Source organism: Ctenopharyngodon idella, chromosome 5 (assembly GCF_019924925.1).
Source record: "Ctenopharyngodon idella isolate HZGC_01 chromosome 5, HZGC01, whole genome shotgun sequence".
In the NCBI taxonomy this organism is placed as follows: Eukaryota; Metazoa; Chordata; class Actinopteri; order Cypriniformes; family Xenocyprididae; genus Ctenopharyngodon; species Ctenopharyngodon idella.
In genome coordinates, this window is record NC_067224.1 from 40,331,889 (window position 1) to 40,351,191 (window position 19,303).

Consider the following 19,303-nt stretch of genomic DNA (forward strand, 5'->3'; position numbering starts at 1 on the left):
ACGTGACGCCCCTGCTTGCCTCCTCATTTGCAGGAGAGTTATAAAGTGTTCAAACAGTGGGCATAAAAAGTATTTAAACGGCTCAAGATTTTCCCTCTGATTAGGGAATGAACTTTTTAAATAAGCCTTTCATTACATCAGAATATTAAAAGCAGATAATTTAACTACTCAAATAAGGCGTGGGAATGGATTGAAAGTTTAAGGTAGTGGTTACCAACCGGTTTCATTCAGGTTACAGATTTTACATTGCACATTAAGTGGTAGTAAAAATGTTTTTAAAGGGTTAGTTCACCCAAAAATGAAAATTTTCACCCTCATGTCGTTCCAAACCCGTAAGACACTTCGTTCATCTTCTGAACCCATATTAAGATATTTTTGATGAAATCCGAGAGGTTTGTGAACCACCCATAGGCAGCAACATTATTGCACCTTTTTTAAGGCCCAGAAAGGTAGTAAAGACATTGTTAAAATAGTCCATGTGACTGCAGTGGTTCAACCTTAATGTTATGAAGCAACAAGGATACTTTTTGTGCGTAAAAACAAAACAAAAATAATGACTTTATTTAAAGCTGCAGTCCATAACTGTTTTTGGTTAAAAATGATCCAATTTTTGAGCAAGTACACAACCAGCCAGTGTTCAGAATTATCTCCTTACCTTAGCCCGATTCACAACGGTAAGCTTGTAATAATGTTTTATAATTCAGGTGGTACTCGTGGGTTTCCGCGAGAAATTTGAGCATGCAGCCGTTCATCTTTGCGTCATTACGTCACGTCTGTTTACATAAAGAAGGAGTCCAAGTCAGTAGGCTATATGGCATGTGGAGGATGCTGCAGGTGACCTTTCTCACAGCAGCTGGAATAATTAAACTTATCATTTTGATGGCGGATTGTAATCCAGAAAGTTCCGAATGACAATCATCAGTGACAACTGGAGATTCACCCATAGTCAAAATTCTCCTACGCTGTTGACAGTGCAGCGCGTCCGGAACGTAGAATAAAGTCGCTATTTTATTTCTCATCACTTCATAACATTAAGGTTGAACCACTGCAGTCAAGTTGACTATTTTAACAATGTCTTTAGTACCTTTCTGGACCTCAAAAGGTGCAATGACATTGCTGCCTATGTGTGGTTCAGAAACCCTTGGATTTCATCAAAAATATCTTAATTTGTGTTCTGAAGATGAACAAAGGTCTCAAGGGTTTGGGACGAAATGAGGGTGATTAATTAATGTCATCATTTCATTTTTGGGTGAACTAAGCCTTTAAAATATTTAAATGTATTAGCATTCATTTGTTTTAGTCACATGATGTCTTACATTCATCCACTATATTTGTTAACATCAATGGGGCAAAGTAATGGTGATGAATTCAAAAACATATCAACAGAGAAAACGTTGATCATTGGGTTTGATTCACTACCATTTAAAAGGTTTAGGTCTGTAATATAAATCAGTAAAGACATAATCTTACAAAAGATTTCTAGTTCAAATAAATGAACTTTTCATTTTGAACTTTATATTCCTTAAAGAATCCTGAAAAAAAAAAAAAAAAAAAAAACATGTATTATGGTTTCCAATAAAATATAAAGCAGTTTTCAACTTTTTTTCTTGAGCAGCAAATCATCATATTAGAATGATTTCTGAAGGATCATGTGACACTGAAGACTGGAGTAATGATGCTGAAAATTCAGCTTTTCGTCGCAAAAATAAATTATATTTTACAATATATTCAAACAGAAAACAGTTCTTTTAAATTGTAAAAATATTTCACAATATTACTGTTTTTACTGTATTTTTGATCAAATAAATGCAGCCTTGGTGAGCAGAAGAAACTTCTTTCAAAAACATAAAAAATTTTACCGACCCCAAACTTTTGAACAATAGTGTATCATTTGGTTCCCCCTGATGGTCTTGAATACGGATGATGAGCGGAAAAAGTCACATTACTGAAACAGATACTGCATGAACACCCTAGCAATTTGGTGGGACAGACTTGTGAAAACCATGCTTGATATTGATGAAAGTCTTGTGTGTTGTGAGACGGGATGGTTGAGGAAGCTCAGAAGTGTAACGGAATGTGGTCTCCTGCAGGCCACCTGTCACCCCCACATTAGTTCTGATCCACTGGAGGTCAAAACAAGGGGAGGCTGTTGTGCACCTGAGCTCGAGATAATGAGCTTCGCCTCACTCCATCTGTTTAACAGACGTCCAACAACAGTTGGCTGAGTAAATAAAGGACCGTGGATGCTGGAATACACCTGCTCTGAGATCGATTTTCTATGCAGGACAGGAGGACAGCAAAGCAACACAAAAATGCATCTTACGACCAATAATGTATAGGTTCTGTATGATTAAACTGTACAGGTGAATTAAAATATTCTTAATAAATCTAACATGGTGAAGCATCTGCAAATTATGAGCACTTATTCATAATTCATAGTCATAAAAAGGTGTTTTTCTTAGCAGGTGCATGTGACAAAATCTTTTGTGCGCCTAAACTAATTTAAACTAATTAAGGTAATCTTTAGATGGTAAAATGTGGTGTTTATAACAATGCACAATATGTATTAAGCTAGAACAACACTATGTAATGGATTGCACCATTATCACAAAACAAATAAATAAATAAAATGGTGATCAGGACCCAGGCTTGATGGCTACTAATGAACTGAATAAATAAATGTAATATAAAATGTAAATAAACAAAATTGTTAAATAAATAAATGGCGATTAGGACTCAGACTTGTATGGCTACTAACTAACTAAATAAATAATGTTATATAAAAATGTTAAATGAATAAACAAAATTTGTTAAATAAATAAATGTTATATAAATTTGTTAAATAAATAAATAAATGTGAGTTGTAATTATTTCATTATACTTCACAAAGTGAGCACGGAGCGATACAAGAGACCAGCAACTATAAAACTATGTAGCAAATCATTTATTTGGGACCACTTTCAATTATACAGTTCAGAGCTCATTATGCAAAGAAATGCAAAGTAATTGGAGTGATTGGCCAATGAGAACCAGGTTCTCCAGAGAGCTGTGTTTGCTTGATGTTTGCATGCTCAGATTTATCACACTTATAAAGACATCTAAACACAACCAAGTCTTTACAGAAACCTCCAAAACTCTTTAAAATGAGAATATTTAAAGCTTTAAGTGGCATTAAAAGATTAACTTCTTCATTACAGTGACATTTTATTGTCCTTAAATGGTGCAATAAATGTGACAGCCTGCACGCTCAAATCTGTGTCTAGTGCTGAAAAACAAAAGGCAACTTAAACACACATGTGTGCATCTAAAGCCTCATAATATCAATCTCACGTTCTCTTATTTGGTTTAGGAACAGAGTCGCAGGGGGTCTCTTCCCGAGTCCCTCCTCTTCCATTCCATATTGTTCCATCGTCTCTTTCTTTGCCCTCATTCTCCACACGAATAAGTGGATTAGGGAACAGGCTTCCGGTGGGCACAAAGCGACAGGGGAGCTCAGTGTCACAGTCAGTGATAAAAGTGTGGAGCTCAACTCTACAGCCGGGGCGGAAACGCAGGGGTCATACTGCTAATCCCATTATAAGAAGAAGAGACCACAAGAGGGAATCTGGGTGGTGCGCAGGAGAAGGGGTTCGGGGGCCTAAAACGAAAAAGGTATTGCTCAAAGTTTGCTCTGTCAGAACTCAGCAAACTGGAGTCCTCAGATGTGTCAACTTTGTCATAGATTTTTCTCCCAAAATTCCTTTGGAAAAGTAAAAAAATATATATAAATGAGACATAAAAAGGTATGAAATGAATGTGGATACAGCTCAGATTATTTGATCTTGGGAGAATTTGATTAGAAATGTTTCATTCTACCTAAATATGGCACTATATTAGGGCTGTCAAGCAATTAAAATTTTTAATTTAATTAATTACACGATCTTTTGGTGTAATTTCTCAGGCAAATTTGATGTGCGATTAATTAGATGAATTAATCGCACATCAAATTTGGCTGAGAAATTACCACCAAAAGATCATTTAAAGTCATTGTAGTGTTAAATGAGAGAAGCATCAAATATACATGACAAAAAATGTATGACAGAATATTTGTTTTGGGGTGAACTATACCTTTAATGAGTTTTTTTTAATATGGAAAAATGATAAAAATTTTATTTTTTTTTATGAAATTATACTCTAAATAAGAAACTAAAACTGCCAGTAGGTGGCAGTTAATGTCTCAATGAGTAAATCATTGAGTCATTCATTCATTCGATTCATTCAGGAATGAAGTAAATGGCTCTCTTTATCAATAGGCCATTGAATCGCTGGTTCACCAGATTGATTTGTTCAAAACGCAGATTCATTCAGAAATTAAACACCGCTGTATGTTGCTGGGAGATGCACACCACTTCTGCTCTGGCTTATAGATAATATTGTCATTGTCACGTGCGCACGATTTAGCAAATCGAGGGAACGAAATAGTAAAGCGTGCGGAAGATTTAGTAAATTGAGGGAACAAAATAGTAAAACGTGTGCAAGATTTAGCAAATTTAGGGAACGAAATAGTAAATCGTGCGCACGATTTAGCAAATCGAGGGAACGAAATAGTAAATTGTGCACGAGTCAGCAAATCGAGGGAATGAAATAGTAAATCGTGCACAAGAGTCAGCAAATCGAGGGAATGAAATAGTAAATCGTGCACAAGAGTCAGCAAATCGAGGGAACGAAATAGTAAATCGTGCACGAGTCAGCAAATCGAGGGAACGAAATAGTAAATTGTGCACGAGTCAGCAAATCGAGGGAACGAAATAGTAAATCATGCACATGAGTCAGCAAATCGAGGGAACGAAATAGTAAATTGTGCAAGAGTCAGCAAATCAAGGGAACGAAATAGTAAATCATGCACATGAGTCAGCAAATCAAGGGAACGAAATAGTAAATCATGCACATGAGTCAGCAAATCGAGGGAATGAAATAGTAAATCGTGCATGAGTCAGCAAATCGAGGGAACGAAATAGTAAATTGTGCGCACGATTTAGCAAATCAAGGGAACGAAATAGTAAATCGTTCACAAGTCAGCAAATCGAGGGAACGAAATAGTAAATCGTGCACAAGTCAGCAAATCAAGGGAATGAAATAGTAAATCATGCACATGAGTCAGCAAATCAAGGGAACGAAATAGTAAATCATGCACATGAGTCAGCAAATCAAGGGAACGAAATAGTAAATTGTGCTCACAATTTACTTTTTTTCCTTCATGTCGTGCAGGGCTCCATAATACGGTGTCTAAAATAACACAATATTAACTTTATTGAACTGCTGTATAAAATTACTATCACATTTGCACTCACGCTATTCGTTACTAGTGTGATATTACTATAGGCCTATCATATATTATATGATATAAGACAATAACTTAATACAGTTTTGCCTTGATATCTTGAATTTTAGGGGCATAACTGCATTCTATAGGCTCCATCACGCAGTGAGTTGTTGCCCTACTCATGTTCATCACCAATCAACTGTATGAAACACATGTATGAAATGTATATATACAATTTCAATATTAAAGAGATCTCATAGAAGTGGTAAAAAATGGGTTGCAAATGCTATACGTCTCTCTGCACTGTGGCATCATGGGGAATGTGCTGGAGTGAGACGTGCCACATTGACCGCTGCTGAGATGGCGTGTGTTTCTGCATGTCTGTGGACTCTCACATGTTCCTGAGAGTCTTTCTCTCCTCAAATGCTCCATGCGCAGCAGAGTGAAGAAGAAAACTGCGCCCTACTCCCCACGCAGGGGTAGAATGTGAGATGAGGGTGCGAGAGCAGGCCTGCAGGTACACAGCACCTGGGTGGAAGCACTTGACAGAGTCGTGCAAACCTCTCCTCACAGCTGGGTGACAGCAGCAGCGAGAGGTGATGTTTGAACAGACATTCCAGCCCAGAAAACCAGAGAGACGGACGAAACACACAGACGTGTAGAAAGCCACACCAGTTTCAGAATTGCTCCAAAAAGGATTCTGCAAAAACTTTCGGAACACCAAATAATCCAAGTACAGAATCATATAGCCACTGATAATATCCAAAACTCAATTACAATGGAAAACAGAACATCAAAACTCAGAAAAAGTCCCTTAGTTGATGAAATTTGGTTCTAAATGCACGCAGTCTCCAACCAGCACTACTGATATGTATGTATATATACATTTCAGCTTTGAAAGTTGTAAAATTGTAAAAAGTGCTATAAAGGTGACTTGACTTTATAGTGTAGTACAGTATATATATAATATGAATGTATAAATAAATAATATTTATATTATTTTATATTTTCAATATTTAATACAAAAAATACAAAAATACAAAAAATACTGCATACATAATGTGACACTTATAATATAATTACATTTTATAATTATATATATATATATATATATATATATATATATATATACACACACACATACATACATACATATACAGCATACACACACACACACACATATATATATAATACAAATGTATAAATTAATAATATTGTTAATATTTGTATATTAATACAGAAATACTGCATATATATATACACACATATATATAATTATATATATATATATATATATATATATATATAAATAAGTTACAGAAAATTAAAATAATAAATACAAATATATACATTAATAAATAATATTTATATTATTTTAATAGTTTCAATATTTATATATTAATACAAAAGTATTGTATATATAATGACATATATAACAATTACATTTTATAATTATATATATATATATATATATATATAATTATAAAATGTAATATAATTATAATATATATATATATATATATATATATATATATATATATAAAATTTATAAATTAATAAATAATATTGTTAATATTTGTAAAATACTGCATATATATATATATATATATATATATATATATATATATATGAAGAGTTCAGATGCAAAAGCCTCTAAGTGCCGTCTGAAATTTTCTTCTAAAATGAGGATTTTTATCAAGCTCGTATGTTTAGGTTCAGTAATTTCACTTTAATGGCAATTAATAGGTCCTTTTTTATTGCCATTAAAGTGAAATAACTGAACATAAACATACAAGCTTGATAAAAATCCTCATTTTAGAAGAAAATTTCAGACGGCACTTAGAGGCTTTTGCATCTGAAGTCTTCATATACATATATATATATATATATATAGAGAGAGAGAGAGAGAGAGAGAGAAGTTATAATAAATACAAATGTATACATTAATAAATAATATTTTTAATATTTGTAAGAAAGAAAGAAAGAAAGAAAGAGAAAGGGTGTGTGTGTGTGTGTGTGTGTGTGTGTGTGTGTGTGTGTGTGTGTGTATTTCACACTCTCTCTCAAAGGAGGCCACAGTGTGCAGAGTGAACGATTTCACACACACGCGATGAGCCAGAAGAGAAAACACACAAACACACCCTCAGCTCCTGCCTGCGCTCACACACATCTATTATCACATTTATTGGATACTGCAAAACCTTGATTTGTTAGTTATTGTTCCTTAACCAGCCCATCTGAGTTGATCTGCTCAGGCAAAATGTTCTGTTTTTACTGTAGTTTTCATTAGCCTCTACTCTCACCAAATGACCTGTTCCTCTAAAAAAAGGCTTAAAATAAAATATACATCTTTGTCAAGTATGTAGAACAGGAATCTGCCTGTAAACACAAAATGTAAATAATTTAACAAAAAAATAACATAAAATCTGTTGCACCACATCAGATGATATCATTTTAACTGCATAAATACGTCTACAGATTGTGTAATGTTTTAAACACCATAATCCACTTAAAGAATGCCATCGCAATTAAAAACAAAATGTCATCCATCCACCCACTAAAAACAATCACTGCCACGCCAGCCTATTAAAAGCAACCGAGCAAAACTGATGAAGAAAAGTGAAGTTAGTTGTGCTTGTGCAGCATGTGTTTGATAATTTGTTAATGCAATGATGACATTGAGTTTTTAAACTCTGACTTAAGTCAACAAATACTTTTAGGGGCCAATGATGGAGCAGGCTACAGAGGAGCACACGTCTAATTCCCACATTTCTGAAGGGCTAATAAATGTGTTTGTTGCTTCTGTAATCTGAGATATTTCCCTGAGCATCAGAATCTAAACATAGAAAGAGGAGAGAGCTCCGTTCTGAGGATCAGGATCTCATAGCGCTGCAGTCGAGGAATTCCTGCTCAACAAAACACTACAGCTAGACCTGACCAAAAACATCGAAGGTCCGAAACTGTTTAATGAATTGAGCACACAAGTCAAAGCCATTAAAGAGGTTTGAAAGAAACCTTGTGTGTATGTATACGTTTCCTAAGGGTCCACCAGTGGTTGTAAAGTGGCAGATATTTTTTTCTCTCATATACGCCTATAGCACTGTTTACAGCCCCTTTGGGTTTGGGTTTCTGCCATGTCAGACTTTATGGAAAACTTGTTCTCTTGAGCATTTCTAGTAAAAACCAAATTGTGCATGCAGAATATCACAATCCCTATCAATAAACTGTTTTACAGCAATATGCAACAAACCCACAAAGAAAACAAATGTATAGAAATTATAATAAATTGCAAAAAATATTTTATATATATATTAGTGCTGTCAAAAGATTAATCACGATTAATCGCATCCAAAATAAAAGTTTGTTTACATAATATGTGTGTGTACTGTGTATAATTATTATGTATATATAAATACACACACATTCATGTATATATTTAAGAAAAATCTGTTATATTTATATATAAAATATTTATATTTATATGATATAAATTATATAAATACAGTATATACATGCAAATATTTCTTAAATATATACATGTATATGTGTGTATTTATATATACATAATAATTATACACAGTACAGACACATATATTATGTAAATTGCGATTAATCTTTTGACAGCACTAGTATATATATATATATATACATATATATGTATGTATGTACACACACACACGTGTATATATATATAGATTATATTATATTATATTATATTGTATATTTTTACCAATCAAGATATTTTAGATAGCCATGGGATAAACACACACACACACACACACACATATATATATATATATATATATAGACATAAACACAACAATTTTTCAATATTTATATGTATGCAGTATAACAGCAACATGCCAAAACTCCAAACAAATTAAATGTATACAAATTATAATAAATTGCAAAAAAAAAAAAAAAAAGAAGTATACTGTCCCCATATTGTCTAATCAAAATGTTAAATATACTGGATTTTCATGCTGTAATACTGAAAAGAAACTCCTATAGAATTAGCAACACTGACTAGATCCAGAATCACTATATGGTCTTGGATATTACAGAAACAAAATATGCTTTTAAAGCATAAGTTTGAGCGTGCCTTATCATGTCATGAGCTGAGTGTGAAATCAACACGAACCGGCACGTGTTCCAGCGATCACATTTAGATGCTTGATGAGACAGTTGTCTGAAAATCATTGAATAACAAACAAATTCAACCACAAATACCAGACAATCCACTTTCTCTCCCAGTAACATACAACTAGAAAATGTTGCCTCCGACTTTTTCAACATACCAAGTGATATTCTGAGGATGTTTTTGCAGTTGTGCAATTGAAAATCATTACATCACTGTCTGTGCCCTCAAACAAGGGGAATATGTGTATCTGCTGTGCTGTGGACATTATAAAACACACAAAACACCTCTACTAATGCTCACTTAAATCAAGCACTTCACATTAAACATGTTCAACTAACATTTGACAACCATGAAGTGTCCAAATACTAATATCTATTGTTTTATCACTTAAAAACTTAACACAGAAACATAATCAATGTAATGTAATAACTATCACAGCAGACCGGATGAGTTACTTAATCTAGAGACATGTCCATAAGTGACAGCACAGCGAGCTTTACTGTTCGACTCATTACAAGCGCGTCTGTCAATTAGAGCGAGTTAAGCGTGGAGGTGTGTGAGTGTGTGAGTGTGTTCTGCGGTGCTTGTTAATCTCTCTTAAATGAGAGCCGTAAAAAGCAGGGCCGGGTGTGAATTAAGAGCACTAAGTACCTCATCACTGCTTTATAAATACTGCTTTGAAGAAGAGACAAATAACACGCCATTAAAGCCACTTCATACAGTTGGGGGACTGATAGTTTGCTGACTGGAGTAATATAAAGTGTTATTTTGCAGTGGTTTAAAATTCATGTGTAATTTAGCCTATATAAGTGAAAGATGCAAATAAATATAATTCTACAACTGTGTTATAAATATATCTGTGTAAACTCTGTCTATCTATCTATCTATCTATCTATCTATCTTCTATCTGTCTGTCATCTGTGATAATAAAGTCATGTGAAAAATGTTGACAGTCTCTGAACTTAATACAACAAGTGAGCTATAGCACATCAAATCTATAAAAAGAAAAAAGAAATGGATGTTTTTTGAATCATAATTTTTAATTGATAAATTCAGGGTGTTTGACATGATCAAAATAGAGAAATTCCATAATATTTATTTAACACTCTTAAAAAGAAATAAAAAACACTAAACCTTTAAGCTATAGGATTTATCATAGGCTACACTCTAAAAACCAACCCAAGTTGGGTTGAAAATGAACAAACCCAGCGACTGGGTTGTTTTAACCCAACGGTTGGGTTAAATGTTTAAAAATTGTTTAAAAATTACTGCATTGCTTGCTTAAAATGAACCCAAAATTTGTTGGAAATTAACATTTATTAATAAGTTTAATGAATAATAATTAAACAATTAACATTTGTTCACAATGTTCACCTTTTGATTATTATTGTTGCCTCTAGTAATTATGTGTCTAATTTTTAATTTCCAACCTATTTTGGGTTCATTTTAAGCCAGACATATAGTCATTTTTAAAAAATAGTTGGGTTAAATAAAACTACTCAGCAGGTTGGACAAACATTTAACCCAACCGCTGGGTTTGTCCATTTTCAACCCAACTTGGGTTGTTTTTTACCCAGCATTTTTTAGAATGTACATATTATTCAAAAGCAATACTTAATAGACTATTAATAGGCCTCAATGGTGAAAAAAGAAAACCTTTAAATTACAAAAAAAGTGACAGATTCAACCAGCATCAAATAAACTCATGGCGACACAGTTCTCTTTGCTAATAGGGCCTTATTAAAATCTGCCCGCTGTCCTGCCGAATGAGACGCCGTGACGTCAGACGCTGAAGGCGATAATGTCGCGATGACTGAAGAAGAAGAAGAAGAAGAAGAAGAAGAAGAGGCCTTTAAAGGATTTGGACAAGTCAAAACAACCTGTTGACATAATGACCGCCACTGGACTCTCACTCACAAGATCTGTGATTTGCGTAAACACACTCGCGCACACAACGGCATTAAGAATAAGATTATTATTAGGCTAATCATTTATTCGAGTTCATTTTATTATACTAATTATCTTAATTCTCACGTTTAGATCGATTTCTTTTTTATTGTGGTTTAACAAATAATGAATGTATAGGCTTGATTGCTTTTACAATATGCGCACAAATATAGGCAAACATTTCCTAATAATAACAGTAATAACAACAACAATAATTTGCAATCATGTTCTTTGATAATTGATCATTTTGAAATATAAATAATAGGCCTGTATTTTATAGCCTAGCCTTAAAATGCGTGTGGGGGGAAAAAAAAACAACGCTATCTCACAAAACAACAAAAAATAATCGCTTCGAAATATTCCATTTATACACACACACACACCAAAATTCTCTAAGACGCAAACTGATATCGCGACGCGCGACAGAAGACGACACACACGACGGGAGAGGAGTGAATCAGCTCTTACTGTTGGTAGTCGTGTTTGCAGTAGAGTTTCTGGTCTCTGGAGTAGCAGCTCATGGTGAGAAGCTGCTGACACACCGAGCACTGCAAACACTCCTCGTGCCACGAGCAGTCGTTCACGCGCAGGAGGAAGCGGTCAGAGATGGGTCTGTGACATCCTTCACACACACTCTGATGGGCGCAATCTGAACCTGCAACACACGAGCGATAATAAATATAAATGCCACATTCATAGGAACACTACACTTAAAATAGTATTTCCATAAAACATCTACACACGCAATAAAAGTAAAAACGCGCAGTTCAAATCCTTAAAAAAGGACTTTTGTTGGGGTAAACTTAATTGGTTGATTCAGACATTTAATTTAAAACATTTAAACATAGGCTATTAAAATATATTATGCTAAATTATGTTCTATTAAATCTTCAATAGAAGCAGTTAATTTAGATGTTATCTGACAAAACACTTTCACTGTGTTAATTCTGAATTAATACAGCAGATATTGGGACACTATCGTTGAAGTATGTCCAATAACCTAAATATTTGTTACATTTTCTGTGCTATTATTTAGGCTAATACAACTGTTTTTTTCTTTTACAAAAATATAGAAAACCAAACAACAACAAAATCCACGTTTCCATTTGATATTTACTCTAAATCAGTTCGTTTTTAGGTGCAACACCAACAAAATACATTTTACATTAGTATCCATTAACAATATAGTAGCCTACTATGACGAACATGTGATATTTAATTATTTTGTGAAGCTCTTTTTTTTATTACAACTCGTCATTGTTATAGCAGGCTAATTAATTATATAAAAAATATATATAGGCCTATGTAGAATATCGTTTTTAATAGTATACTGCTATTATAGAAATTTACAAGCGCTGTAAAAACATGAAAAGGTGCACATTTAGTGTCATATTTAATAATATTTTGGTAACACTTTACCATAAGGTTTCATAACATTAACAATGGACATACTTCTTTAGCATTTATTAGCTAATCTTAGTCAATGTTAATTCCAACATTTAGGCTATTACATTTTTAAAATCCAAAGTTGTATTTGTTAGCATTAGAACTAACACGAACAATTAGCCTAGATATTTGCCAACTAAAGTTAACAAAGATAAACGTGTTAAAAATAATGTTAGTTCATATTAGCTTAATGCTAACAAATGAGACCGTAAAGTGATACTAATATTTTTTAGTTTGATTTAGACCGCGTTTTAACGACATTTTGTGACACTTCGATTTAAACTCGCAGAGAAACTCACCGAGCATCACTGCCAGAGACTCTGCTCCTGTCCTGAACTGATCTTCAATTTTGATTCCGTCCAGCATCTCTGATGATATGTTGCTCGACAGTGACCTGTTGCGATGTTCAGAAGAAGCCGATCCAGACTTCTGCTGCACACGGACCGTGACGAGATAGAAACTAAAAGTAAACTGTCTTTGCTTGTTCGACAAAAACGTCGGATTTTATGTGGTGTTCAGCAGAGAAATGACGCTTGATTCTGAGGTTCTTCTTCCAAGGACTTGTATGAAAACGTCCAGCAAGCAAGCGCGTTTTCGCCTTGTGGAGTCAGATCCTCCGGGAAGCAGCTCCGGTAATCCAGCGGCCGCGCGCGGGAGGTGCGTGTGTGTGTGAGCTGTGACCGCGAGCTCCTCACTGAGCGTTCACGAGTCCTGCGCTCCTCTTGAGGAGTCCGTGGAGCCGCTGAACTCCCTCTGCTCGCGTCATTCTGCTCAACTCCATGTGATGCTATTGGTGCTGGATCACAGCAGAACCGCCTACAAACACAGACACGCACCAGATGTTCTGAGGACAAGCAATTAAAAATAGCTTAAATACAATTATTTACTATTGGACGCCATGCACTATACATACAACTAAGTTGCATATTAAAATAGGCTATCTGAATTATTCAAGTCAAAAATAGCCTATTATTTCATACGAACAGGATCGCAAAAAGTTAGGCCAATTGAAGTAATTTTAGAGGTCAAATCAGGTAGAAATATCTCTTTTGGGCAACAACGACACATTTTCAGGTAGAGTGAGCGACCACAAAATTTTTAAGATTCAAATGTGATGATTTCAATGTAGCGATGACAAAAAATAGCAATACTTTATAATAAATTATGGCTATGCTAACAATATTATAGTAAATATTTCTAAAAAATGATACGTTAATGAAACTATAAAAACTTAATATCTAGTTTTCGTCTAGATATTTTAAATAGGCTATAAACCGATAAAAAACAAACTAATCGCTAAGGCTAATCGGCGCGTAAATTAATTCTCAAAACACTCAATTTTTATTTCTATTCTGTTTTACGATTATATGGATTATATGAATCAATAGCTTTCTATGAAAACATGGACTATAATTAAAAATTATGTACACTCTAAAAAATGCTGGGTTAAAAACAACACAAGTTGGGTTAAATATCGACAAACCCAGCGATTGTTTAAAAATTACTATATGGCTGGCTTAAAACGAACCCAAAATTAACATTTATTAATAAGTTTAATTATTAAAAATTGCTTATTAATAAATGTTCACCTTTTGATATTTATTGTTGCTTCTAGTAATTATGTGTATGATTTTGGGTTCATGTTAAGCCAGCCATATAGCCATTTTTAAACAATAGTTGGGCTAAAACAACCCAATCGCTGGGTTTGTCCATTTTCAACCCAACTTGGGTTGTTTTATTCAGCGTTTTTCAGAGTGTAACTTTAATTGTCTGTGTCTAAATAATATAGGTAGTCTACTTTAACTCGTTACATTTGATCCTCCGCTTTTAACAAATAGGCCTATTATTTAATTGCTTTTGTCATAAACAATTTCTCAAACCATTCAACGTATGTGAAATCGAGCCTATATAGTCATAATCTCGAGTCAGATATTTAACAAAGACTCATTTCACTTCTCGCGCAGCTGCGATGGAAACTGCGCCGCTTTTATCTTCATGAAGTGACATTATCTGCATGATTAATAAAGACCCAGATAAAAGCTGATTTAATCTCTCTCCGCGTAATATCCATGTAAAATTCATAAGGAGAATCTTTTGTGTTTCAGATCTGCGCAAATTCATTTCACAGACAGACATCTCAGGGCAATAAACCTGCGAGGGGAAAAAGAAAGAAAGGGAAAGGGGGAGTTTGTATCTTTATTACTTTCCTCATTAGTATTCTTCACTGTTCTAATTATGACAGGCTGATTTACGTTCTCTCCTGAAGATGAAATAAATATGACTTTCTCCTGCACAGTTCACGATCTTTTCCCAGTAAAAATGATGTATTTTGTTCATGCTTCACACCTAAATATAGTCTAAACACACCTGATTTATTTGTGTATAGGTTAGATTTTTATTTATTTATTTATTGTGTTTTATATAAAATAAAGATTAGTAAAATATAAACTAAAAAAGATGAGTGGAATATAAATTTATTTTAAAGGTTTTTTTCGCTATCGAGGCTTAGTAGCTTAGGCTATTATGTATTGTAGAATATTATAATATTCATTTTCATTCAAACACGATATACAAATAACATTAATTCCATTAAAGGGCTAAAAACAAACTGCATTATTTAAAGCCAACGCAATTAACCTATTAATAATCACTATTTAACACTAATTTTGTCTTTATAACTCAAGTAGCCTACAGATAAAGTTCAGTCTTTTTTCATATTAAAGCAGAACTTAATATAGTGAGAAAAAAAATTATTCTGAACTAACATCAGGACGAGGCTTTTTTTCTTAGAAAGCGAATTATTCATTGACGTTTTTCTCTAGAATTTATTAACGTTCTTTAAAAAGTTGTTAGTTGTAATCTCGCGCAACCGATATTGTGTGTTTATGTCTACAAATATTGATCTTTATTTAAAAAAATAAAGCACTCTTTACGGAAGGACTAACATGTAATCTTACTTTTGTGGGAATTAAATTGTTTAAAAAACGACGCATTCATAGCCTACTTTTATGTATAAAAAATACATACTGAAATCACTTCTATTAATTGGTTTCAAGCTATAAATACGGGGTTAAACACTCACAAAACCCCCCAACAAACTCTAATAATGTCATTTCTAATCCTTTGCCATATTATCCTTAAAACGTGTATTTAGATATGTGTATTTTTTCCCCCAGTAATTGTTCTGACATTTGCTTCTTCTGCAGACAATCACACGCGTCCAGAACTATAAACAAAAGCCTATAAATGCTTTTAAACCAATTACATTTACACGAAACTGCAAAAATACAAATGAATAAAATAATGCATAGTCATGTAATCGCATTATCAATAGCCTAAAGTTTTCAAAAGTATATGTCATTCATAGCTCTGAACACTATATCACTGTGTTCATATTGGGTTCGTGCGCCCTCTAGCGAAAATCTTCCTGCTATTGGACTTTACCAGTACTCACAACCTCTGCCTATACACCGATCAGGCATAACATTATGATCAATGACAGGTGAAGTGAATAACACTGATTATCTCTTCATCACCTGTTAGTGGGTGGATATATTAGGCATCAACTGAACATTTTGTCCTCAAAGTTGATGTGTTAGAAGCAGGAAAAATGGATTTGAACGAGTTTGACAAAGGCCAAATTGTGATGGCTAGACGACTGGGTCAGAGCATCTCCAAAACTGCAGCTCTTGTGGGGTGTTCCCGGTCTGCAGTGGTCAGTATCTATCAAAAGTGGTCCAAGGAAGGAACAGTGGTGAACCGGCGACAGGGTCATGGGTGGCCGAGGCTCACTGATGCACGTGGGGAGCGAAGGCTGGCCCGTGTGGTCCGATCCAACAGACGAGCTACTGTAGCTCAAATTGCTCAAGAAGTTAATGCTGGTTCTGATAGAAAGGTGTCAGAATACACAGTGCATCACAGTTTGTTGCGTATGGGGCTGCATAACCGCAGACCAGTCAGGGTGCCCATGCTGACCCCTGTCCACCGCTGACAGCACCAACAGTGGATATCTGTGACACTGATAAGAATGAAGTTAGTAATCATGAGTAAATCCTCTTAATAATAGCCACTTATTAAACTCAAGTAATAGCACCATTTATCAGTCTGGCAGCTACACACTTGCACATTTTGGTATCACAAAAGCATACTGAGTAATTGTTTTAATTTAAAAGGTATAAGAAACCTGTGTTTTCCACACAGAGAGAAAAAAACGACCACATTCAAACTCTAAATCAATCATAGCATTATTTGCATTGCATAGCATTAACTGAAGAAAATGTGACAAGTTTGATTAAAACAAGTTTAAATGAATCAGATCTTACTGACTGTCAAGGTTGAGTCAAGCAGATCAGATCATAGCACATGTGTGAGCTCTTGAAGTCATTATCAGTTTAATTTCTAACATTTGACAACATTAATGCTTCTATCTGATCTGCCGACAGAGGAAACTGAATATTAGGTTGTGGATGTTTGGTATGAATGTTAATTGAGGAAAACCTCCCACAATGAGCTTCATTAAGAGAAGCATGTCTCATCAAAGCCCTGATCAAATGACTTTTACAATATTAAAACTAATTCATGAAATCTCCTTGTATGTGACGCACGTTTTCTTCCAAATGGAAAATACTGCATGTAAATACATTTAACAAGCAGGGAAAACAAACCAAGCTCTTAAACTGTTTGTTGTGGCTGCATTTAACAGGTTCCGTACGGCAACAGGATCTGCGGCTAATTCAGATTAAACCACCTTCAGCAACAACAAATTTGTGTTGGACATGTGTCAATATGACGCAAAACAGAATGATAAAAAAACCTATACAGCCTACAGCAATGGCCAAAAGTGATACTCGAAAACTTGACATCTTCACCCTTTATTTAAATATTAAAAATTTGATTTTCTTGTGCTTGGAGTCAATTGTTTTATTTGTGATGATAACGCAATGAAACATGTCAAAATGTGAGGACATAATGGCCAGGCTGTCATACATAGAAATTATGAACACATGCAAAAACAAGAGAGAACCAATAAAATATTAATAACTGATTATGATGTATAGTCAATGTATTCTTTTTGTTTTTTTCTGCATTTTTTTTCTGCATAGTAAAACAAAACCTATATAGCTGTAGTTTGCCTTTTTGCCAAATAATTTTGTCAGATAAACACCTTAAACAAGTTTAGCATTTTGTTTTAACTTCATATTTAAAAAATATAAAATATTTTCCTCATATTTTGATCGTTTAATTGAACTTGTAGGGTCATAAAAAACAAATATCCCCTTCAGACATGACTTTTGGCCACTGAAATCCGACTATGTGCAGAATAACACAGTACTTCAAGTTTAATGCAGAGTGTATATAACCGGTTTACACTCAAAAATAAAGATTCCTAAAGGGGTTTTCATAGCAATGCCATAGAAGAACCATTTTTGGTTCCCTAAAGTAGGGAAAGAACCATTTTTCTTAGTGTGAAGAACATTTAAAAAATTTAAAGAACCTTTTTTCTGCTATTAAAGGATTAGTTCACTTCAGAATTCAAATTTCTTGATAATTTACTCACCTCCATGTCATCCAAGATGTTTATGTCTTTCCTTCTTCAGTCGAAAAGAAATGAAGGTTTTTCAGGAAAACTTCAAAAGTTACCAACGGGTTGAAGGTTCAAATTGAAGTTTCAGGGAAGCTTCAAAGGGCTCTACATGATCCCAGACAAGGATTAAGGGTCTTATCTAGCGAAACAAATGCTCATCTTACACTAACTCTGCGATGCGTCGCGCATTACGTAATCATGTTGGAAAGGTCACGTGTGACATAGGTGGAAGTACTGCAAATGGGGCCAAAAACTCCATCTCATTTTCTCCTCCAACTTCAAAATCACCCGACATCGTCATTTTACCTTTTTTTAAAGGCCGTTTGATGGCTTTGCACATTCGTTTTGTAAACACTTGCTTGGTACTTCCACCTACGTCACGCGTAATCTTTTCAACGTGATTATGTAATGCGTTGCGCATTGCAGAGCAGTGCAAGATGACCATTTTTGGTTAAAAAGTATATACATTTTTATTTTTTTAGAAAATGACCAATTAAATTACCGCTTCTGGGATCATGTAGAGCCCTTTGAAGCTGCACTGAAACTGCAATTTGGACCTTCAACCCGTTGATCCCCAGTGAAGTCCACTATATGGAGAAAAATCCTGGAATGTTTTCCTCAAAAACCTTAATTTCTTTTCGACTGAAGAAAGAAAGACAAACATCTTGGATGACATGGGGGAGAGAAATTATCAGGAAATCTTAATTCTGAAGTGAAATAATCCATTAAGAACCATTTGTGCAATGAAAGGTTCCATGGATGTTAAAGGTTCTTTATGGAACCTGATGGCAGTAAAGAACCTTTATTTAACAGTAGATTGCTACATTATCGTCTCATCACATTGCATGTAGGTGGCACCCAGTTATCAACTTCAACAAATATC

General features: G+C 34.3%; 1 protein-coding gene across 1 annotated transcript in view; it reads right to left on the reverse strand.

Moving 5' to 3' along the window:
* Positions 1 to 13,617, reverse strand: part of lmx1ba (LIM homeobox transcription factor 1, beta a) — a 58,637-nt gene extending 45,020 nt beyond the window's left edge. Inside the window, exons 1-2 of the mRNA XM_051895415.1 lie at positions 13,136 to 13,617; positions 11,859 to 12,045 (exon numbers count right to left, since the gene is read on the reverse strand). Coding sequence (XP_051751375.1) covers positions 11,859 to 12,045; positions 13,136 to 13,202 — 254 coding nt within the window. The 5' untranslated portion in view covers positions 13,203 to 13,617. The remainder of the gene's footprint in view (positions 1 to 11,858; positions 12,046 to 13,135) is intronic.
* Positions 13,618 to 19,303: the final 5,686 nt, after the last annotated feature.